The 24,383-nt window shown below is 37.8% G+C and overlaps 1 protein-coding gene across 2 annotated transcripts in view; it reads right to left on the bottom strand.

Moving 5' to 3' along the window:
• POLR1D (RNA polymerase I and III subunit D) overlaps positions 1-24,383 on the bottom strand; it is a 46,350-nt gene that overhangs the window by 14,580 nt on the left and 7,387 nt on the right. Inside the window, exons 2-3 of one of the 2 annotated variants that reach the window (XM_017848482.1) lie at positions 21,186-21,261; positions 4,704-4,778 (exon numbers count right to left, since the gene is read on the bottom strand). In XM_017848482.1, coding sequence (XP_017703971.1) covers positions 4,704-4,720 — 17 coding nt within the window. In that variant the 5' untranslated portion in view covers positions 4,721-4,778; positions 21,186-21,261. The remainder of the gene's footprint in view (positions 1-4,703; positions 4,779-21,185; positions 21,262-24,383) is intronic. The other variant, XM_017848481.1, reaches the window with a different exon arrangement.

The raw sequence follows: 24,383 nt of genomic DNA on the forward strand, positions 1-24,383 counted from the left end.
AAAAAAAAAAAAAAAAAAAAGAAAGAAAGAAATGGTAAATGCAACTTCTGGCAAGTTTTCTTTTCTTTCTTTTTTTGAGATGGAGTCTCACTGTGTCCCCCAGGCTGGAGTGCAATGGCACGATCTCGGCTTACTGCAACCTCCCTCTCACAGGTTCAAGTACTTCTCCTGCCTCAGCCTCCCGAGTAGTTGGGATTACAGACGTGCGCCAGCACATCCCGCTAATTTTTGTATTTTTAGTAGACATGTGATTTCACCAGGTTGGCCAGGCTGGTCTCAAACTCCTGACCTCAAGTGATCCGCTCACCTCGGCCTCCCAAAGTGCTGGGATATAGGCGTGAGCCACAGTGCCCGGTCATGGCAAGTTTTCTTAAAGGAAACGGGTGTGCCTTCTTTCTCTTCTTCCTTTCTGCTAATTGAAATGTGGACTCAATGTCTGTTACTATATTAGATTACGTAGAAAAGAGTCACACCCTATGACTGGGAGATTTGGAAAACTGGGAGGAGCCTGGGTCCCCAGTAACTCTGTGGAACTGCGAAGCTAACTGGTGTTATTCCCAGAGTATATCAATGGCCACACAAATCTCAAGACAGGCTGGTGCACATGGTAACTTTCCCCAGGGAGAGCAGAACTAGCATTGATACACTAGTTCTTTTACTATCAGAAAGTTTTACTAAGCCAGTAAGTGGCATTAAAGTTGTCAGGATAAATGACGTCTATCTGGAGAGCTGGCTAGAAACAACCAATCCCCTTGAACCCTCCTTACAGAGCAAGAACTATGATTGATATTTTCTAACTTACTTGTAAACTGCATGATTTTAGCTCTATGCTGAGTCTTTCCAATAGGTATTAGATTGGACCAATGATCACTGACAGCCTGATAAAGATTCAGCCTTACATCCAAAACCAAAGCACTCTGTGCCTAAAAAGTTTATACTAATCTGACTCACAATAGTAGCAGCACCCTATTTCTGTAAAGCACAGGGGAGGGCTAGAAAGAAGAGCAGATTTAACTAATATTTACTAACTAACTGCTACATGCCAGGAACCGTGCTGGGTGTTTTCATACACATTATCTTACCAGATTTTCAAAATCATCCTCCTACTTTTCCCATGAGTCTAAAAGACAAGAATTCCTGCTGGCATTCTTATTTTTTTCAATTGTCTTATAATAGTGATTCTCAAACTTTGTGGTCTTAGGGTACTTTACACTCACACTCCTAAAAATGATTGAGAACACCCCAAAGAGGCTTTGTTTATGTGGGTTATATCTATTAATATAAATATTCAAAATTAAAGCTGAGCATTTTTTTTAAGTATTCACTTTAAAATAATATATCTACTATTTACTAGGTATTTTACTGAAGCTAAGATGATTACACATGATAGATACAGATTGACTCACATTGGATTATTTCATTATATAATTTCATCCATAAATATATCAGAATACATTTCTAAAAGATAATGGCTTTTAAAAATTAAAATAACAGCAATACTATCACACCTAAAAAATCAACATCAGTTCCTTAATATCATCAAATACTCTCAATTGTTTCATAACTTTTTACAGTTAGTTTGGATAAAGATACAAACAAGGTACCCATTTTTTTTTTTTTTTTTTGAGGCGGAGTCTCGCTCTGTCGCCGGACTGGAGTGCAGTGGCTGGATCTCAGCTCACTGCAAGCTCCGCCTCCCGGGTTTACGCCACTCTCCCGCCTCAGCCTCCCGAGTAGCTGGGACTACAGGCGCCCGCCACCTCGCCCGGCTAGTTTTGTATTTTAGTAGAGACGGGGTTTCACCGTGTTAGCCAGGATGGTCTCGATCTCCTGACCTCGTGATCCGCCCGTCTCGGCCTCCCAAAGTGCTGGGATTACAGGCTTGAGCCACCGTGCCTGGCCCAAGGTACCCATTTTATTTGATGTTCCTCAAATCTATTAATTCATAGGATACTCCTCTTTCTTTTCTCCTTGCAATTCATTTGTTAAAGAAACTGGGTTCTTTGTCCTGTAGCATTTCTCACATTTTGGATTTTTGTGATTGCAGCCTTATGGTGTCATTTAACATGTTCCTCTGCCCTCTGTATTTCTTGTAAACTAGTAGTTCTAACTAGAGACTTGATCAGATTCAGGTTCAATTTTTTGACAAGGATGCCCCAGAGGTGGTGGTTTGCTCTTCTTGCGTCTTTCTGTGGTATAAGGGTTGATGAATGTGTTCAAACTCAAATGATGATAATATTATTCTATAATCCTTCTAATGTATTAGTTATAATTCTTCTGTAAAGTTTTCTTTCATCAATTGGTGACTTTGAAGTATAATTTGTACAGGGAACAGGGTAAATGCTTACCTCTTCCTATTTATCAGTTTTGTGAATAGTGATTTGGTTCCCTAGCATTCTATAAAAGGGACTACCAGGTTTGTCATTATGATTATCATTATGACCTTATAGATTTTAACATATTTTAGGTGTTGTAATCATTTATTTGTTTTTTAAATCAAATTATCTCATCTTTGACTAGTGGGAGACCTTTCAAGTGGGTCCTGAGTCTTTCTGACATGAGTACATTGGTCTTTGACAGTTTCTTTGCTTTCTAGTATGACAAAATTTTCCAGCTTCTCTTATACATTTCCTGCCCATGTAGTGAAGAGTTTGATCTGGCCCAAAGAGAGGGCTGGCCTTTGCCTTAGCTTCCAGAAAGTAATCTATGTCATACCTGATAGAAATGTCTTTGTTTAGGGTGGAGTTGGCTACACCTTAGAGTCTTAGAGTGGAAGCTGGCCATGCCAGAGAGACTAACATATGACTTAGGGTGAGAGCTTCGGGTTACGTGGTATCAGTCAACCTGGAAACTGAGATCAGTCATGTAATCCATCCATTCACCCATCAATCAAACCTTTGTAATGAAACCTCAATAAAAACTTTGAACGCTGAGGCTCAGATGAGCTTCCTTGCTTGGCAATATTCCATGCCTATTATCACACACTGATGTTGGGAGGGTAGCATGTCCTCTTCACGGAGCAGAGGGTAACAGTGGCTTAACATTTGGACTCCTCCCAGACTCGGATCTTTGTGTCTTATTTTGGCTGATTTTAATTTGTATCTTTTCCCTGTAATAAACTGTAACCACGAATATAACAGATTTCAGTGAATTGTGTGAGTTCTTCCAGTGAATTACTGAAGCTAAGGGTGGTAGTTTGGGGGAACCCTCTGAACTTGCAGTTAGTATAAAAAGTAAGGATAGTCTTGGGGACTGTGACCTCTAACTTTGCAGTTTGGCTAACTCTGGGCACTACTTCAGGTCTGTAATCAGTTCTTACTCTAAGGATTCCTCTCTCCTTTCAGTGAGAAATGGTATTTACATAAAACAATTTTGGCACTAGGGGTGCCCACTGCTACTGGGTGGGTGGTCATTGTTTCTAGGCCTTTTCTGTGAAGAGAGCTAGAAAAAGCTTTTCTCTCTCCCTCTCTTTTTTAAGAGAAAATCTAGCACAACCTCATACTGATGTTTCCAATTTGAATTTAGGATTATAGGTAGGTTTTTACTTCTCTGATTTTATATTTGTAGCTCTTTAACATTTTCATGTTAAATCTTGGTATTTATATACAGCAAGTATTACTTGTTTTATCCTAATATATAAAATTTTCAGAATAGCAATACCAATACTAACAATATGGTGACCGCAAACAATTTCTTTGTAGTTATTTTTTATCTTTGGGAAATATAGTCAAATTCCAGATCACCTGAAATAGTTTCTTTCCATGAAGCTAAGTCATCCACTCAATGGTTTATCAGGTCCATGTTTTATTTTGCTTGATTTTTAGGTATTATCTTTTCTCTCTATTTTAATTTTCGTCTTGGATTTTAGGTAAACGATGTACGCAGTTCTAAACGTCAAATTTACACAACAAGCTAAGTTCAGAAGTTGAGCTTCTACTCTTATCACATTTTTACATTTTATTCTTTTTAATGACCCACCTCATTCCACTGCAGTACATTTTAACTGTAGATAAAATTCCACAATCAGCATATTCATCAAATGCAAATAGCATCACTAAAGTAGTGCCTAGAAGGATCTTTTTTTTTTTTTTTTTGGTAGAGATGAAGTCTCACTATGTTGCCCAGGCTGGTCTCGAACTCTTGGGCTCAAACAATCCTCCCACCTGGGCCTCTCAAAGTGCTGGGATGGCAGGCATGAGCCATTGTGTCCAGTCCATATTAAGTTTTAACAAGCTCTATTTTGTACATAATCAGCAAAGGTAATCTTTAATTCTGCATGGCTGAATTGTCACATAATCAGAATGTTTACAGTTAAAATTAATTTCCTAAAATAAATTTTAATTTACTAAGGACTATAAGTAAACTAGAAATTCTTAAACAATAAACACCAACATAATATTACTCTTGCACAGATGATGATTTTGGGCACAGTAGTATCTAAACACCTCTTGGGGACTTGTGAAGTAAAGGGACAATGAACCTACACTGTATATCCTCCATATGCACCAGCTGCCCATTTCTTCATGTTGTTAGAGTTTCTCAACATTCGGTTCTCAGCAGTGTCTTAGTCTACGCTTGTCTCTGAGTGACTTCCTCTGCTTCCAAGGTTTCCCATTTCCTCTATATGCTAAAGATTTACATATTTATATCTCCAGTTAAGAATTTTTTCTTACATTTTAAGGCAGATTACTCAAAGAACTTACCAACCCATGGGTCCCATTGTTTCAGCTCTAGTTTTCCCACGTTTTGCCTCCTTAAGCAGTTCTTCTATTGCTTTCCTGATAAGAAAAAGGAAAAGATTTGAGAGGCAGTCATCCCACTAAGTTCTGAAAATCAATTCATTCCATGATCTTGGGAAAGGAACCAACCTTTGAAGCATGATTGTTGGGGCAAATTTTTTTTTAAACGGTTGACAATTTTGAACACATAAATTAAAAGAAACTATTAATATAAAGAGAAGCAACAATGAAGAGAAAAAATTACAAACTGGGAAAATATTTTGATATGAGACAGTTAAATCAACTTAATATAAGAATTCTCTTTTCTTATTAATTTGAATAACCAAAAGACATGAACATCCAAATATGTATTTATCTATATTTTTTCAAATTCACTGTTATTCAGAAAAATACCAGTGAACTCAACAAGGATAAATGTTTCTGCCCATTAGTGAGGGGGGTAGAGAAATGGATAACTTCTTCTCTACTAATGGGGACTGAAGCTGATATTACATTTCTGGAGGACAATCCAGCAACATAATAAAGAACCTTAAGAATAGTATATACCAGTTGACCTAAAAATTTTACTTTGTCCTATGAAAATATTCAAATAAGTATGCAAAACTATATGTACAAGGATATTCAAACTATTTGCTAACAAAGAAAAAAAACAGAAAACTTAAATATTTACTGATAAAAGATTGGTTAAATAAATCATGACATATCCACATACGCGGAAGATTAGGCAGTCATTAAAATGAAGACAAATGAATTTTGGCACAGGACAGACATTCAGTATATAAAGCTGGTACAAAAGAATATGTGTAGAATAATCTTAATTTCAAAATTATTTACATATATATTACATAGAAAAACATTTGGAGAGGGCTGGGTATGGTGGCTCATGCCTGTAATCCCAGTACTTTGGGAGACTGAGGTGAGAGGATCACCTGAGGCCAGGAGTTTGAGACCAGCCTGGGCAACACAGCAAGACCTGGTCTCTAAAAAATAAAAAAATAATAATAAAAAAATTTGGAGGGATGTTATCAAAACAGTAAGATGAGTTTTAAGGTGATTTTTTTTTTCTGTTTGCATTGCTGCATTTTCTATTTTTTCTACAATGAACATGTATTATTTGTGTGAAGAGGTTAAAAAAACAGAAAACATATTTATCAACCATATTCTGAGACTTTACTATGTGTAAAATACTGTGCAAGGTGCGGTAGGTAGCAACATAGGAAGATGATCATCCCTGACTTGAATATGATGTATCAATAACAAAGTTAAGAAAAAGAGAGGTGTAAACAAATATAGTCCAAAAACAGAACTATAAATCTAATCATGAATTTTTGAAGCTGGATAATTATATAGAGTCTATATTAAAATGTTATAATGACACTATTATAACTCTACCATACACTATACAATCTTCAAATATTAACATTCTGTTTACAAGAACGTTTTATTTCATGTTGATTTTATCAAAGTAAAGCACGCACATTGTTTAAAAGACAAATATTATTTAAAAGATTTAAAATACAATAGTCTTCTACATTATCCTGCCCTACCCACCAAAGAAAACAATTTCAACTTTTTTTCATCTGTTTCTCGTTATTTACTTCCATATTCTTAATACTATGCTTTCAAACTATTTCACTACCTCTTCATCTTCAAAAATACATCTGCTTATTTTGTGTAACTCATTTTAAATAAACTCTGATTGAGATCTTTAAAAGATGTCTTTTCAGTTAACTCAGCAGCCTGACATTTTCTGATCCTTCTTGGGAAGGCCCTTCTGCTATGGATCAATGAAGAACTGAAGCGCTTGCCTATCTACTGACATGCTGACTCCCTCAATCACAAGTTTCGCAGCCCAGTCTTATGGAATCACAAACAGGTATGTTCATCTGATGACCACATATGCTGCTTCTTCCAGTTCTTTAGAATAATGATATGGCCTGCTGAAATGATCTGGGGACTTTGTCTCTTACAGTAGTTCAATCAAAATTTATCCTAATTCCAAACCGAGATCCTTTTTCACCCTTATAGATTTAAGTAAAAAAATTAAAGGGTATACATATTCCAAATATGCCTCTTCCTTTCCCATAAATTAGTGTGGTAGTTTTAAAACAAAAACAGATAAATCATACCTAGATCCACCTATGTGCTCTCCTTCTGTCAAAAGAAATGGTTAAAATAATTGGGAAAAAAACTTTTGGGGCAGTTCCCCAACTATGAACAAAATATGTATCAGTTACAAATAAACTAGGATCTATTTTCCCATAAAAACTATGTTAAAATGTTTGCCTAGCTTTCTGGACCAGACTACAGAAGCTTACTTGAGTCAGAATCCAGCTGAAATGCTATACATCTGCAGAAGGTACTCAGTAAAGATTCTTGCAGAGACCCTGAAGGCATATTCTAGGTGCTTTCAAGAGCTTGAAGTTTGACAGTGACTCTTCTTCAGTTTTGATTCTACTTAAAATCGTCTCTAGCACTGTTATTAATTTTACCTGGCACGCTTAAGGATGCCTTCTGGTTTACAAGTACAATCAAAGAGAAAAGAAGGTATGTGTATGAGAAAGACTGCCTGCGGTAAAACAAATTTACCAAGGATGAAAGACCATAAAAGAGGAGTAGAGACTGGGTGGAAGGACACTCAGTCAGCTGGTCTACCTTGTTCCCATTGGTAAAGGGGGCTTAGCTGCTGTCCACAGTCAAAGTGGTGCAGAGTGACCCATTCCCATGGTTTGGATCTACCCAAGTTAGGTATCTGCAATTGGTTTAACAACAACTAATGTTGACATAGAGCTTTAAGTATACCAAGTACTATACTATATAAACATGATAACATAGTTATTACCACCAGTTTGCAGATGTGGAAAGTGATATTCAGAGACATTGACTAACTTGCCCAAGTAACACTGCTAACGATCAGAGAGAAGGGCAATGAGGAAGAGGAACAAAGCAAACAAAACCCAACCTCTGTTTTTAAGGCTAGGTATCATCTGATCCTTCTATTAGACTATCTCCTCCACAAATATCTGCACAGCAAATCCTGGAGAAATTGTTTATCATTAAAAGGCAAAAATTAAAATAAATGGGGGAAAAAAGGCCTAACAGAGTGCCACTACTGCATTTATTCAAAGAGAACTGGGAAATAGGCTGATACTGGAGAGGCGGAAGGAATGAAGGAGGACTGACTGATCACTATTTTGTCCTAAGAATGTTGAGCATTCGCTACTTCCCACCCAAAATTCTCCTGCATAAGCTCCCTCTACAGAGCTTTACTTTCAAAGAAGAAAACAACAATTTCTAGCAATCAAGTATCCCAACCTTAAAACAGTGTCACTACCTTCAAAATTAAGGGGAAAAAGTCAGCAACTACCCCATTACTGTAGCCTCTGTTGTTTCCTCGAGAAATCTCATTAATGAATTATTGGGTAAGGAAATTATAAATCCAGTTTCTATTCTACATTATCACAGAGGCAAAATACTTAAATTATCAAAGATTATGAAACATCAACATGCATGAAACAAGACAGTTTTTAATGAGATGATGAAAGAAGTGTAAACTGTAATTAAAATACAGGAAAAGCAAATAGGAGAATATATAAGTACTAAGTACATACAGAACTTGAACCATTAAAAAATTATTCAGACATAAACAGTTCTTGGTATGCTAGTTTTTATACTTGGTTCTTTTCAATATCTTGAAGGTTTATTTGTAAAACCAATTAATTATATTAGAATCCTAAGTTCCATGGAGACCCAAGAGAGCTGAGTCATTAAGCAGACGGTTTTCTGGGCACAGGAACAAACCACAATCAATTTTCAATGATCCATGTGTGTATTATCTCCAGCCAATTTTCCATCCTAGCATAGCTTCCTCAGGCCTGCCTGTTCACTCCATTAGCCAGCTGGTACATGCTTAAGGAATGTCAACTGATCATAATAGCAGCTTAAATAAAACCCAAGTGGGAATGCAAATCTGGTACAAAATCATCTTAAAATCCAAAGTCAAACAAACTAGTTTTGAGTTATCTGGGTCTGTTTCTTTTTAATCACTTTAATCAACTGAGGGTTAACTGTTCTAGTATACAGAAGGGGTAGCAAGAAATTGAAGGCAACTGAAATAAAGCACCAGAAATTGAGAGGAAAATTAAACCATAAAGTAGGAAAACGGGAATTTTAAAGGAATAAAATCAGAGAAGCTAAATCTCAAATAACTGCTCAGAAATGATGGAGTCAGTCAGAGGGAGCTACAGGCCTCTTCCTGCGATGGTGAAGGAAAGCTAGGAACACAAGGCTGAACGTTGGAAGCTTTCCTCATTTGTGTCTCTCTCAGTCTTTAAAAAGTCACCTTTGATTAGCTAACTGTATAGTACAGTATCTGTCACATGATGGACAGAAAAACAGGTTCAAAAAAGGCAATACATTGTTTAATAGGACTACTCTTTTCTTGAGTGTGTTCAAACAAGCACGACTTGGTGACAAGAATACAGACTTCTTAGAAAATTGGCAGAAATGAGTATAGCATCATTTGCTGCTGTTGACTGGGAAGTTATCTAAAAGGCCCAACACATTATCAGTGCTGAAGGCAAACATGTTTATACTTGTGGAGTCATCCACATACATGTAAAAGAAACCTTACGATGGCAATCTAAATTTCTTCCCATAATGGAGTAATAAAGCTTAGAGAGAAAAATGGAACTATCTACTTGATCTTCAGTAAAGCTTTGATGTCAGATCATTGATAAAAAAAATATGGACAGATGATCAGATCACTCTGAACATCTGCAAACAACTGCTATGGGTTCATATTGCCAGTAGTAACTAGTGGTTTAGTAGTCATAGGGATCTGTAGAAACCACAGGACAAAGTTTGGGTTCTTTATGACTTAGTATTTTGACTACAGACACAGGCAAAAATTTAGAAATATCCTTATTTAATTTCAGTAAAATATTAAATTGTCTGGGGTCATGTATAAGCTCTAAAGAAAGGTAAAAAAAATTCAAATTGTAAAAAGCGTTTTTAAACACAAGGTAAAACTCAATAGGAACACTGAGGTCATTTGGGAAAGGAAAAGAATTTTTCAGACATAAACTAGAGGCACAATAAATTAATCTGTACATTTTGTTAAATTTGGCTAATCTATATTACGCACTTGCTAAATACAAGGTACTGTGATTTATACGGTGAGCAAGGCTCTTCCCTGAAGAGGCTATTAGGGACTGCATATAAAATAAAGAGCTATATATGTACTTTAAAAACAAATATTGGATTATCTAGGAGAATGTGAGGAGGGAGTTCCAATATTCATCTCTAAAATAACAAACAGTCATGAGAAAAGGTGCTGAAGTTTCAAGAAGAACTTATGCTGGCAAAAGACTGGAAAGTGATAGAAGAACGTGAGTTTGAAAGGAAGATTAATGAGATCCTTTGTTGATTTCATGCCCACATGAACTAAAGATAGAAGAAAGTGGTATTTTAAGCAATGGTGGAAAATAAGACAAAATACTGCAGATTGCTTTTTGCAATGATGATAATAATTACCTCACAGGGTTGTTATGAGGATAAAATGAAATATTTGATTTGGATCCAAGTGTTCTGTATTTTATAAGAAGCAGAAGAACTATGATAGCTATGTTTTACTTGATTACACTCCTAAAGATCTCAGAACTTGTCTTTTTCAACCTAGTTTTCTCAATACCTGGCACATGGTAGGTACTAAGTTAAGATCTGGGGAATAAATGGGTTCTGGGTACGTGTGGGACATGATACAAATGCAAGGATTTAAAAATAAAAATACTCCATCTGTAGACAGAATAGATGATGATGGGTGAGATGGAAGAAGAGGAAAGACAAAGGAGGTGAAAAGAAGATAAAAGAGAAAAAGATAGTATGTCACTGGGCAAATAAATGTAATAAAAAAATGAATAGCTTCAGGCTCTTGAGGGAGCAATCCCCTCTAGTGGCCAAACGAACAGGGGAACAACAGCAACACGTATCCTTAGTGTCATCAACCATTAGGGCACACTGGGAAACCACAGACACTGGCCAAGGACACAGAATGAGGCACAGCTGGAATCTTTCCTGTCAGGATTGAGGACTTTGATCCTTTAGGGCTGCCTGAAAATCTCAGCGAAGTTTCAGATCTAGAAAACACTTTTCCCTTTAGTGAGCTACTGATTAGTGATAAATGGCCTTTGTTTAGCTTCCAATATTATTCTTTTGCTTCATTATATTATAAGTGGGCAAATCCCACTTCACTCACACATGTTAACATCTTCTGAACTCCATTTCTTAGTGGAGATCCTAATTGTGTTTTGAGGTGACAGTGCCTAATGTTGGAGTGGAGGATGCCAGTACAGAGAGGGTGAGATGTCACAGGAGGGCTACTAGCCTGTCTCTGCAAGGCTTTGCCACACAGATGCCCTTTGGGATCACCACATCTAGGGCCTTGGCTCTGACAGTCCAGAGGCCTAACATGGCTTAGACACTACATTTGCTGTTACATGCATGGGGTTATGCCCGGGCTATGCCCTCTGTCCAAATCACTCTCCACTCACAACCTTTACACCAGACACTCAGGTCTGACATTACCCTCTCCACCAAGCCTTTCCCAATCTCCCTGTTTGCTCCACATCGATAGATGTAACTGCTCCTTTCTTATAGGCCCATTTTTGAACTGGCTGAAAGTCAGCTAAGTATCAAACAACAGAATTAACTTACTGCACACACTGATTATTCTGTTAATGAGTCGGTAATATTTGGATTAATGTGGAAAGGCAGAAATATCCCGCATATATTCCATGAAGCTTATTTTCTTGCACTGATCTTAATAAAGTCCCTAATTATATTGTTATAATCAAGATTTTCACATAAATTAAAAGTGGTTTCATTCCTTGCAAATTATAGGAAAAAGAGCCTTGTAAATACTTTGACTTGGGGCTTATATAGAAACACTGGATGTGTAGGAATTAATACAGAAGTTTAGCATATGGCCCAATTGCTGTCAAGCAAACGCTAAGATAGAATTGTGAATTTAGGAATTCGGTATTTCTCATGAGATGTGAAAGTATGGTCCCAGGCATTTGTATTGAAAATGCAGTGCCCCATTTTTTGTAAGCATAAGAGTATACAGTCGGCCCTCTGTATCTGTGGATTCAACCAAACATGGATTGAAAGTTTTTTTTTAAAGAAGCAAAAAAAAACAATATAATGAAAATAACACAAATAAAAACCAATACGGAATAAGAGCTATTTACATAGAATTTACATTGTACTAGATAATACAAGATTATACCTAGTACAATGTAATATTAGTAATAATAGATTACTTAGGTTACAGGCAATCTAGAGATGATTTAAAGTATAGAGGAAGAGGCATGTAGGTTATATGCAAATATTATGCCATTTTATATCAGCGACTTGAGCATCTGTGGGTTTTGGTATCCATGGGGGTCCTGGAAGCAATCCCCCAGGGATACTGAGGGAAGGTTATATGTTCTATAAACCATAATAGTCGAAAGGTATTGAAAAACAAAATGTAAAATAATAAAATGATCTACGAATCAGTGTCAAATTTCTTGTATTTCCACATAGACCTACACATAAACAAACATAAGAGTAATATGATTTAAGATTGCAAAATGTTACTCAGTTTCCAAGTGCAACTGTTTCAAGTACTGTATTAAATCATGAGTATTTTCAGAACCATGAAATGAAATACCATGACAAGCAGGAAAATGGAAGCTTAGCACTAGTGGGAAACAATATTTTCTTAGTGAAGGATCTATTGCATTCATGCCAAGATGAAGGATTTGACAAGTTAATGTCTTTTCTCTTTTTAACTTTTCTGCAGCTCAAAACCTTTCCATACTCTAAAGTAGTGTCCACTGGAAAGACAACATTGGTACAATCTTCACATATTTAAACACAGTTTCCTTTCATTCAAGGATACAGGTCAAAACATGAGGAGGGTGTTTCCTGGGTTATGAATTGTATTGAGCACTGGATCTCCACTGACAGAGGCATCTATGCATTTGTGATATATAGGGCTGCTCTCCTCATCCAGGGTCCAGGCAATTCTCCTTTGAATACAGTTCTAATATGCATTTAACATGCACCACTGGGACATGATGAAAAATTATAATGGTAACAGTACTTATGTACCATTTACCTTACAGCTAATCCTCACAACTTATGTAGCTCCTGTTTCATAGCTAAGGAAATAAGGAGAAAATAAGGTCAAGAAACTTACCTAAGGACGTTAATAGCCAATAAATGATAGGGCCTGGGATGTGAACCCAGGCAATCTGACTCTAGGCCCCAGGATCCTAACCCTTACACTACAGCTCTATTACAAGCATGATCCTAGTCCTCAAGAAGCTCAGTCTAGTGAGAGGGGCAAGTCGAGCAGCAATATTTAATGGTGCTTATCATGACAAGAACGGCTCTGGCAAAGACAAAACTCAAGTCCCCTCACCTAGACATCAACATTCTAAAATCTGCAACTACCCATTTATAGATGGCCACTGAGAGTGGATTACTATTACAGACAGATCACTTCTTTGGTTAAAATGAGGGTTAATTCTTAACATTTAGCTCCTAGGGAAAACTTATTTCTCAGTTCATAAGACACCTACTTCACTATAGGGTCTACTGACTTCATTTTCAAAGCAGCACGTATTTTAATAAATATTTATTCTTAAATCCTGATACAGAAAATACAGTGATTCTTTTTCAATTCATATTATAAAACCTGAGTAAATGTGCCATGGTAAATTTTTATATGAGCTATGAAGAAAAGCATCTCTTACTGAAAGTAACTTTGTGGGGTGGTGGTGATAGGGTTAATTAGGAAATAGTAAACTCTGAATAGAAAAGCCCATGGACAATACAATAACAGGAAGAGCAGATCTGTTGATAGGTCAAATGTTAGGTTTAAAAATATTACAGTCTACGCTCTTCTGAAATATTAGTTGGGGGAAAAGTCCACACAGAGAATATAAGGTCAAATAATTCTTGAGTTCTTTTACTCAGTAAAATGTATTTTGTTATCTCTTTAAGATAACAGATGCTCTCGAAAACAAAACTGATGAAAACAAAACTACAAAAGAAAAAGGGGTTTAAAGTCTAGAAAGATAGGTGTGGAAGAGAGCCAATATCCAGCAAAGAAAAGCTAATATGGCAGCTGCTTGAATTTAGTAAAGGATAGGAAAAATGGCAGAAGACCAAAAAGTAGAAATAAAAAATAAAATTCAGACTCTCATCAAACAGCTGTTCAAAATGTAGACAGGAAAAATATCACAGAAGTTGTACAAAAAACATTACAATACCAGCCTCTAAAGTTTGCCTCTACAGTTTTTTTTTTTTAAATGAGGGAGAATTTTGGTAGGTGTACTGTTCTTTGATAAACACACCACATACCAGAAAAACCACCTCACCAAAAGCGTGGTCTGTAAATCACTCTCTTAATCCTAAAAGAGCTTTATTTTATACAAATCATCTGCAGTTCTCTGTAGTCTGTCCTAAACAATACCTCAGAGTTCTTGGATCTCAGCCCTGAGGATGGCCTATTCAGCAGAAAGTCTGGTCAGCCTGCTGAAGCTATTTTCTTCAGTGTGTCAAGGCTGCAGTAATCTGCAAGAAAACAAGCTGTCCACCAATTGTAGATTTCAGTTTCTGATTCATCAAATGATTATAAATTATACTCAAGAGTTAAGAGCAAGGAATAGAAAAAAAAACATAAAAGAAAGTTCTAGAATGTGTAGGACTTCGGCATCTCATCACTTCATGCTCTTTGAAGTGTTTTCATTTAAAAACACACTTAGCAATTCGTCCCTTGAAAATGCTATTTCAAGATAAAATAATTTACCTGTCGTCATCTGAATAAAGTCATTTTTAACCCCAGGAAGAAAACATACGTATACTTCTAATTCTTAGAAATCCAGCAATACACAATGAGATGGGAAGAAGAGAAAGCCTGCACTCCATAGATAACATCACAGGTTCAGTGACAGCCCTGCGGCCGCTAAGTGCAAGGCAGAGTCCTGCCTTAGAGGCAAGAGGTGATGAAGAGCCAGTGAAATAGAGGGTGTAGCCCACTCTAGAGTGATTGTGCCTTCCGCCTGCCTGGGGACTGCCAGACCAGGCCTCATCTTGATCACCAGGCATTTTCTGTCTTTCACACTCTAGGCATCAAACATGGCTTTGAGGGATATGGTAGTTTCCTCCACATACTGGCAGGGAGAGGTTTTGAAAAAATAGTACATATATACATAGACAGTATTTTCTACATCAATAATTAACTACAAAAATATACTACACAAAAAAAAATTTTGCCAGTGTGGTGGCACAATGCTTGTAGTCCTAAACCCCAGCTACTCAGGAGGCTGATGTGGGAGGATCACTTGATCTCAAAAAGTTTTGAGGCCACCTGGTCAACATAGCAAGAATCCTATTCTCTAAAAAGAAAAAAAAAAAAAAAAATTAATGTATCTAAAACCCACCGGTGAAATTCTTAACTCTTTTTTTTTTTTTTTTTTTTTTTTTTTTTTTTTTTTTGAGATAGAGTCTCCGGCTCTGTCGCCCCAGGCTGGAAGTGCAGTGGGCCCCCGCGATCTGCCAGCTCACTGCAAGCTCCGACACTGGGTTTACGCCATTCTCTGTTCAGTCCGAGTAGCTGGGAATACAGGCGCCCGCCACCTCCGGCCGCGGCTACGTTTTTTGTTTTCTTTTAGTAGAGACGGAGGTTTTTCACCCGTGTTAGGCCAGTGATGGTCTCGATTTGCCTGACCTCGTGATCGCGCCCGTCTTCAAGGCCTCCCAAAGTGCTGGGATTACAGGCTTGAGCCATCGCGCCCGGCCTTTAAATTCTTAACTCTTTAAACCCTGCACCGTTAAGTTTCAAGTTGTTTTTCTGGTGCCAATTTATACAGCTATGAAATTAAGTAGGACAAGGTAATTTTAAATCCCATTTTACAATTTAAAAAACTTAGTTAACATATATACATGTGTTTTGGGGGAAAACTCTATATTTATATAAAGGAGTAATTAATAGAGTTAAGCGGTTAAACATACACATAAACCTAACTTTGAGAGCAGCATCCCTTTAAGGAAAATGTTTACAAAAGTTCAGTGATGAACTTAGATGATCCACTGAACAAGTCGGCCAAAACTGCACAACTGTGCAAATAAGGTTTTATATTGACATTCAAAGATCCCAGAGATGCTTCCTTCTTAGCTGGCCAAAGTTGTAGAGCTCTGGTACAATGCAAACACATTCTTACAGATGCTGAATTCAACAGCACAGGAGGAACCACTAGAAAGGCTGCAGAGATTAACTGAAAGGAAGGAAGCAGCTCATGGAGACTAATCTCTATAGGAGAAAAACCCAAGGCATGGAAAATTCCATTACGATTAATCCAACCTTTACCTTTATATCATACCACTTATCATACCAACAACACATCAGCTGCCAAAAGAAAGAAACCACAGAGAGTAATATAATCGATGATTTTGGCATCAGAAACCAGCTGCAAGATAACCAAAACCCAGCAAACCACACTTTATCATTCAGAGACTTATAAATTATATGTGATGATATAACCAACAAGGAAAACGTGAAAGCATGTTCTAGAGCCAATGTTTATGCATTGTTTTATAAAATACCAAAAACTTAAAACACAATATTTTCTTGTCCCTGAATTAAAACTATACTTTAAGTAGCCGTATATATTAGGACCATCTCATCCACTGAAACATAAACAATCCTTAGGGAATGGAACAGCAGCTGCAGTTTAATTGGATGGAGCAATGCTAACAAAGAGTTTAGAACTAAGTTAAAAATAGAATAGGTACCCAATTGAGACTGCAGGGGAAAATTCTGAGAGACAGATCATGCTGATTATCCAAACAGCATAATTTGGCTTCCTCCCAAAGTCTAATACACTCTTAACGCTTACCAAAAAAGGGGCACTGCATTTTCAGTACAAATGCTTGGGACCATACTTTCACATCTCATTTGAAATATTAGACCCCTAAATTTACAGTTCTCTCTTACTGTTTGCTTGATAGAAATTGGGACATATACTATATTAATTCCTATATGCCCAGTGTTTTTAGAAAAGTTTCAAGGATCTTTTTGCTATAATTTTCATTTTAATCACCTGAACCAAAATGTTCAGGTAAAGATCCATTAAATACAATCTATATTATTAAAAAATATAAGGGAAAAGTTTCTCAAATGTTAGAGGCCATCTGGTTTAACTTTGTGATATAAAGCCAAGGAAATTATGGTTTAGAGAAGTTAACAACTTGCCTAACACTAAATAATACCTGGTTTTTGAAAATTTAACTCAAAATTACCTATATTTATTTTTTTCCTCTCAAAGCCTAGATGGCATGTATGGCCACCCTAGGGAGAAATGATGAGACAGATTACAATTATAATATTTTAGCCCAGGATCATTACCTTTAGAGGACAACACTGTAAGGACCAACACTAACACTATCCAATGCTAGGTGATGTGTCTATGATTATTGTGATCTGCAACACACAAGCTTCAGAGCAGAATTTCTTACCTGAAAAATCCAGACTGAATAGACTTACTCAGTAACTGTTCTATCTTTATATAATCCCTAAAACACCTCTCAATGCTTTTAGACTGATTATGCAGTTCTTCTTTTATAATTTTAAATCTAGGACACCATCAAGTAACCTTCAGAGAATAAGAAAGCAGCCACACTACAGCAGTGAGAAAATGAGTCCCAGTTCTGCACCTACTAGCTCTGTGATCCTGTGATATTCAAGGTCACAGAGCTCTGTGATTAAAATGAAGATATTTCTACTAACTTTTCAATATTCTTAGGCAGATTAAATATATATTTATATATATACATATAAAATATCTATATACTTTAATATAATTTATATATAGTTACTTGTAACTATAAAGCACTGAACAAATCTAAGTTATTTTAAGAATTTTTTAAAATAATCATTTTACAGTTATAATTTCAATAGTAATCACAGATATACTATTCATAGTTATGCATGTTAACTAAAATATCATGTGCACAGCAACTTACAGAATAATATATATTACCTCACCGAGGCTGAGACGAACCCTTAAAGTTCCTGTTTCCTTTTTGTTGGTTAAGCAACCAAGTCTCAGGGAGACTGCCTTATCTGAGGTCAACCAGTAAGGGACACAGCTGACTCCACCCCAGAGCTTTCTAACTTCATATCCAGAGTTCTGTCAAATAACACATACCCTTATTTCATTCAATCCGTGAATAATAGTTTCTATATTTTGAGGATGATCAAGTGCTGCTTTGGCACAATATAGATGAAAAAGTTAAAATGAACATATTTTTTTTTTTTTTGAGACGGAGTCTAGCTCTGTCGCCCAGGCTGGAGTGCAGTGGCGCGATATCGGCTCACTGCAAGCTCCGCCTCCGGGTTTACGCCATTCTCCTGCCTCAGCCTCCCAAGTAGCTGGGACTACAGGCGCCCGCCATCTCGCCTGGCTAGTTTTTTTGTAAAATGAACATATTTAAAGATAATGCTAATAAGGTTTAATAATATGAAAAATGGTATTTTCACAAACTAAATATTACCAGTAAACCTTTATTTGGGTTCTTAACAAGTTACTCTCTCATTCATTTGATTCTTTTCACATTTAAAATTTACAGAGAACAGTTCCATTTCCAACATGTTTCAGCTAGGCCAACAATTTTGTCTCTTAAACTGAACTCCTTGGAGCATATGCTCTGGCAAAGCTGTTATCTTCATGTGAGTCCAAGGCAGGTAACATCAATGACGTCATGCCCATTAAAAGATGAGTTTGGTCAGGAGTGGTGGCTCATGACTAATCCCAGCACTTTGAGAGGCCAAGGCAGGTGGATAGCTTGAGCTCAGAGTTCAAGACCAGGCTGGGCAACATGGCAAAACCCCATCTCTACAAAAAATACAAAAATTAGCCAGGCTTGGTGGCTTGCACCTATGGTCCCAGCTACTCAGGACGCTGAGGTAGGAGGATTGCTTGAGCCCAGGAGGTCAAGGCTGCAGTGAGTCAAGGTCACCCCACTGCACTCCAGCCTGGGTGACAGAGTGAGACCATGTGTCAAAAAAAAGCAGTCTATGGAGTCAGGCCATCCTGGGTTCCTATCTAATTACTAGTCATATAACCTTAGGCTGGTTACCTAACTTCCCCAGGTCTCGGTTGTTTTCTATAAAGGGGAAAAGACACTATCTGCCTTGAAGGAGGATTAAACTGGTTTTCCTACCTGGTGAGGCAAATCAGTCTTCTTACTTTACAGTCACAGTTACGTGTCTGTTAGACTGTCTACTTTTGGCCAGGAATAAGCCTAGTTGGCTTCCTCATGTTCTGGCTTGTTCTGATCTTTCATTGCTCTCCAATGGGGACCAACTTATTAGAACAAGCAAATAGGAAGGGAATCCTCTGCTTGCTTGCTACAAGTCTGGGCAGAAGACAGTGACACACCTGTAAGCTAACACTTCTAAAGACAGACATTTTCAGCACAACAGTTCCTAATCATAAACCCCTAGAATCCTTTATGTTTTCCAACCATTTAAGGACAAAGTGTAATCTCTGCCATATAAAAACACTAATCATAAGTTTCTAATCATAAGCCCCTAGAATCCCTAATATTTTCCATCCATTTAAGGACAAACTGCAATCTTCCCCATGTAAACAAACCAATAAACAAAAAGCAGAAATAAAACTGTAGTATCAAATCTAGGCGGCTTCAATTACAAAGTCTGATAAATAATATAAATCCAACTCATTTACTTTGACAAGAAGATGATGATGGTACTCTTTTACTCCTCATCTTCAGGGAATGAAGTGATAAAAGAAGCTTATATTAATTTTACATTACCAATTTTATATTAATCACTTTTGGAAACAGCAGCAACAAAAACCCCTTGTTAAGTATTCTAAGCACCAGGACTTATGTTTAAGTATGCAGAGCAAAGAAGCAACTCAGGATCTGAAATAATGTTAGATGAGGGATCGCAATGTTGGGTGATCCTTCACTTGAAATCAGAGTTCCAATGAAAATTTATTCTTAGATCCCATGTAACTTATTAACAGTTGTACACAAATGCTCATGAGGACCCAAGGGAAAAGGCCAAGACTCTGTTCAATTCATTGTGGAGCTAACAAGATAAAAATGGCACAACAGATATCAAATTATTGAATGCTTTAAGTCTTTGTTTTGTCCTCCAAGTGCTTCAGGTCACCTAAATAAAGACTGGGATTTCTGGTAATTTTTCACTAAGTGAGGGCAAGTCTGTTTCACAAAGTAAGCGCAAAATAAAACTTAAGCAATCCCACATCCTTTCACCCTATTAGATTTTTTTGAAGTATTATTGGTCTGGGAATTCCCCAAATCTGAAATCACGCAGTAGGTATATGGGTAGAACAGGTGCTCACAAAACCAATATTGTCTGCCTTGCGGGGGTCAGTTCTCACTTAATGTGAGATGCATTGCAGCCAAATTTGGCCTTGCAGATACAAAGCTCTGCCTTCTTAGGAGTGTATAATAACATGCCCAATTCTTAGCTGAGGTGACCCCTCTAGAGTCATCTACCTGGCAATATCTATCAGATCTGCTTGGTTCCTACTGCATAGGCTACTCCTCTGGCACTCAATCTTTGCCTGCTCTGGTCACCCTTTGCCTAAATGAACCTCTAGATCTGACTCCTCCTGGACAGGCCCAGTCTCTTGTCATCTACATGTGACAGACTATGGAGTTGAAGACACACAACCACAAATTTGGCGTTCTCAATTCGAAGCTTATAGAATAGTTATTTCCCTTTTCAAATTCAAGTTCAGCTCTTGGGGTATTTAATGAAAAAACAATACAGAGTCAATCATTTCATAAACATTTTTTGAACACCTGCTGCAAGCCAGGCATTGTTCCAGGGGTTGTGGATACATCAGTGAACATTCAAACAAAAATCTCTGCTCTCACGGAGCTTATGTTACAGTGTGTGTGTTTGAGGAGTAGAGGGAAAGGCAATACAGAATGAATACAATAAATAGGTAAATTATGTATCTCATATATTGTAAGGTAAGTGCTATAGAAAAAATACTACAAGGTAGGAGTGCTGGGGGGGCGGGAGGGGTGCTGCAATTTTAATGAGGTAAAAGAGTTAGAAGAAATGACACCTATCCTTCAGGAATGCAATACTATACAGCTCTTTGGTCTAGTCAGATTGCAAACTCTGTGAAGGCAGGCATGAAATGAGATTCATCTTTGCACTCCTGGTACCGGGAAGACAAATGGACCTTAAATAGCTGCTGGAAAAACAAACGCGCGCCTTCTGTTATTTTTCCAAAGCAATGCTATTTGTAGTAAATGGCATAGATTTACGAGACAGCTGGTTAGGAAATGAGTGTACTATTTGGAATTGAAAAGACAGCATACCTTGGAATCAAATCCTTTAAATTCCACTTCACGGTACTCAAAACAACAATCCTCAAACTCTTCCTCTGCTAGAGTTCTGTGGGGACAAGATCCCAAGGAAAATCCATATCACTCGCCCATACTGCTGTTGCAAAGTAAAAATGTCCATCAATCAACTTCAAGTGGGAGATACTCTACCTTTTTAGACCAATAGAGAGGCAAGATAACGGATGAAGCATGGGATCAGGGTGGTGAAGATAGTAATGTTAGAGGCTCTTGAGGACAAAGAGAAGACAAAAATGAAACAGAATATAAAGCATAACCACCTTTATCAAAGCTCTCTATGATGCTTACCCATGCCTCCCCCCAGCTCCTCCTCCCACTGAAGCCACAGGATAGGCATGGTTCCTTGTCTCACTCAAGAATTTTTTGTCTTCTTGAAGCTTGTTACTGTGGTGGCTTTCTGAGTTGCAAGTGTCAGCTGACAAGTATACAAAAAAATGTCATTATAAATCATCAGTCCTTCTTCCTGTTGTGGCACTCATACTCTGACACTGCTATGTAATCATGCATATATTCATTCACTTTCTGAATAAACATAAATGAAAGCCTACTGTGTGCCCAGTTTCAAGTGCTCGGGGTTCAGAAGCAAACAAGAACAAAGCCCTTGTCACCAAGGAGACATTTTTCCAGTGGAATTAGACAATAAATATATAAATATATAATATAATGTCAGTTGACAATAAGTACTATGAAGGAATATAGCAAGGTATGGGAATAGAGAGTGATGGAGGTTTGTATGTGGATGTGCCTGCCACTTTAGAGAAGGTGGATGGGTAAGCAGCCGCTAAGATGGTGCCAAGGATCCCCACCTCCTAGTATTCAGACCCTCATGTACTCCCCTCCTCTTAAGTGTGGGCTGGACTTACCGATTCATGTCTACCAACAGAATAGAGCAGAGGCAATGGGATGCCACTTCTGAAAGCAGAGCATAAAAAGACTGGCTTCTGTCTTGGGTTCTAACTCTGTCTTCCTGGCTCTGGCGGGAAGCCAGCTGCCACAGCATGAAGCAGCCCCCTATGAGTGAGCTTGTGGGTAAATCCTCTCCCATGCAATCCTCAAGACTGCAGCCTGGATGACATCTTGACTACAGCCTTGTCAGAGACCCTGAGTCAAAATCACCCAGCTAAGCTCCACCCAGATTCTTGACCCACAGAAACTGAGACGTATTTGTTGCTTTCAGCCACTAAGTTTTGGGATAATCTGTTATGCAGCAATGGACTAATACCCAGTCAAGGATGGTCTCTCTGAGCAAACGACTTTGGAAACAGACAGGCCATGTGAAGATTTAGGGGAAGAGAGGTTCGGGAAGTAAAGGGCAGGTGCCAAGGCCCTGAAATGGCAATGTTAGGCTTATATGAATAAAAGAAGTGAGAAGGCCAGTGTGGCAGTCACGGGTGATGCTTTGGGAAGAGAGCAGGGTGGGGCAGGTCGGGGAGGCAGGCAGCTCATGCAAGCCAGCCAGGAGGGCTCCTATGGATAACACAACACAATCTGTACTGTGAAGACCATTAGTTTAACTGGCTTAAACAACAACCATATATATCAATAGCAATAGCTAATGTTTGAGTATTTAAGTGTACTAGAAGTTGTGCTAAGTGCTTTATTTCATTTATTTGTCACAATAGCCCTATGAAGTAGATGTTATTATTAGCCTAATTTTATAGGTAAGGAAACTGAGGCTCAGAAAGGTTAAGTCACTTGCCCACATTCATAAGATAGGAAGCGTGGAGCCAACAGGCCCTCTGACTTCAGAGTTCCTACCCTTCGCCTCTACACAATACTGCCTTGAGAGGTCGGCAGAGAAAAAGAAAGTCTCTCCCACCCATGAAAAAAACAACAACAAAAATTGTAACCCCAAGCTGTTGTTTAAGACAACTAGTTCAGTCTCTGCATGATTAGATGCTCCAGGCTGTTGGATTTTCTCTTGGAGTCCTTTTAATAGAATTGGTGGAGCATTATTCATAATTTTTTTGAGGTTTGACTTAAGTCAGGAAGGTAAAACTCAGAAAAGCACCAAGGTAGCTTTTCTTTTTGAGATATGCTAAGTGCCTTGCGTAATGAACAGGGAATATACGGAGAAACAGTACTAGATAAAAAAAAATCAGGCTGGGCACAGTGACTATCCCAGCACTTTGGGAGGCCAAGGCAGGCAGATCACGAGGTCAGGAGTTTGAGACCAGCCTGTCCAATATGGTGAAACCCCGTCTCTACTTAAAAATACAAAAATTGGCTGAGTGTGGTGGTGGGTGCCTGTAGTCCCAGCTACTCGGGAGGCTGAGGCACGAGAATCTCTTGAACCTGGGAGGCGGAGGTTGCAGTGAGCTGAGATCGCACCACTGCACTCCAGCCTGGCCAACAGAGTGAGACTCCATCTCAAGAAATAAATAAATATAGTCTTTTTAATGCAGTTTTTACCACTAACTGACCTAGATTGAGCCCTGGCTTCCTACCAATAGTCCAGATACCTGGCACCAAGCCAGGTATCCATCTGTTATAGAACTTGTTTTTCTTTCTGCTTAACCTTTATCTTAAGGCTTAAGGAAGATTATGAATGTTCCATCAGAATCTTAATTTCTTTTTTCAAAGAGGAGAAACACAATTTGTCTGTGATTTTTTTTTATATCCTATTAATGAGAATGCTATTTTAAAGTATTTTTCTTAAAAGCTATGGCTTTAACAGACTGATAACCTTCCATACAGGGGTCCTCAAATCATATTATAGACGGAAGAAGACAAAAAAACAACACAGGCTACTACGGTTTTTTGTTTCCAAGTTTTCACCTTGAAGGAATATAAACCAACCCAGCTTGCTCAACATCAATGATATTACAATAATAACACTAATACCTAACATTGATTGAGCGCATGCTTTACGGTTCAGGTACCGTCCCGAGCACTTTGAATATTATCTAAATTAACAGTTGTAACAGCCCTATATTGGTATTCTTGTTATCCCAATTTACAGAAGAAGAAATTCAGGCACAAAGAGATCAAACAGTATGTCCAAGGTCTCATGGTTAACGTCTACAGCCAGGATCAAAACCCAGACATTGTGAGTCCAACAGCTCTTAACTCCAATGTTATATTGCCTCAGTTTGCTATGCCTATTTTTACTGAAAAGATATTCAGGATTCCACACACATCAACTTCTATTCC

Source organism: Rhinopithecus bieti, unplaced genomic scaffold (assembly GCF_001698545.2).
Source record: "Rhinopithecus bieti isolate Rb0 unplaced genomic scaffold, ASM169854v2 scaffold_28547, whole genome shotgun sequence".
Lineage (NCBI taxonomy): Eukaryota > Metazoa > Chordata > Mammalia > Primates > Cercopithecidae > Rhinopithecus > Rhinopithecus bieti.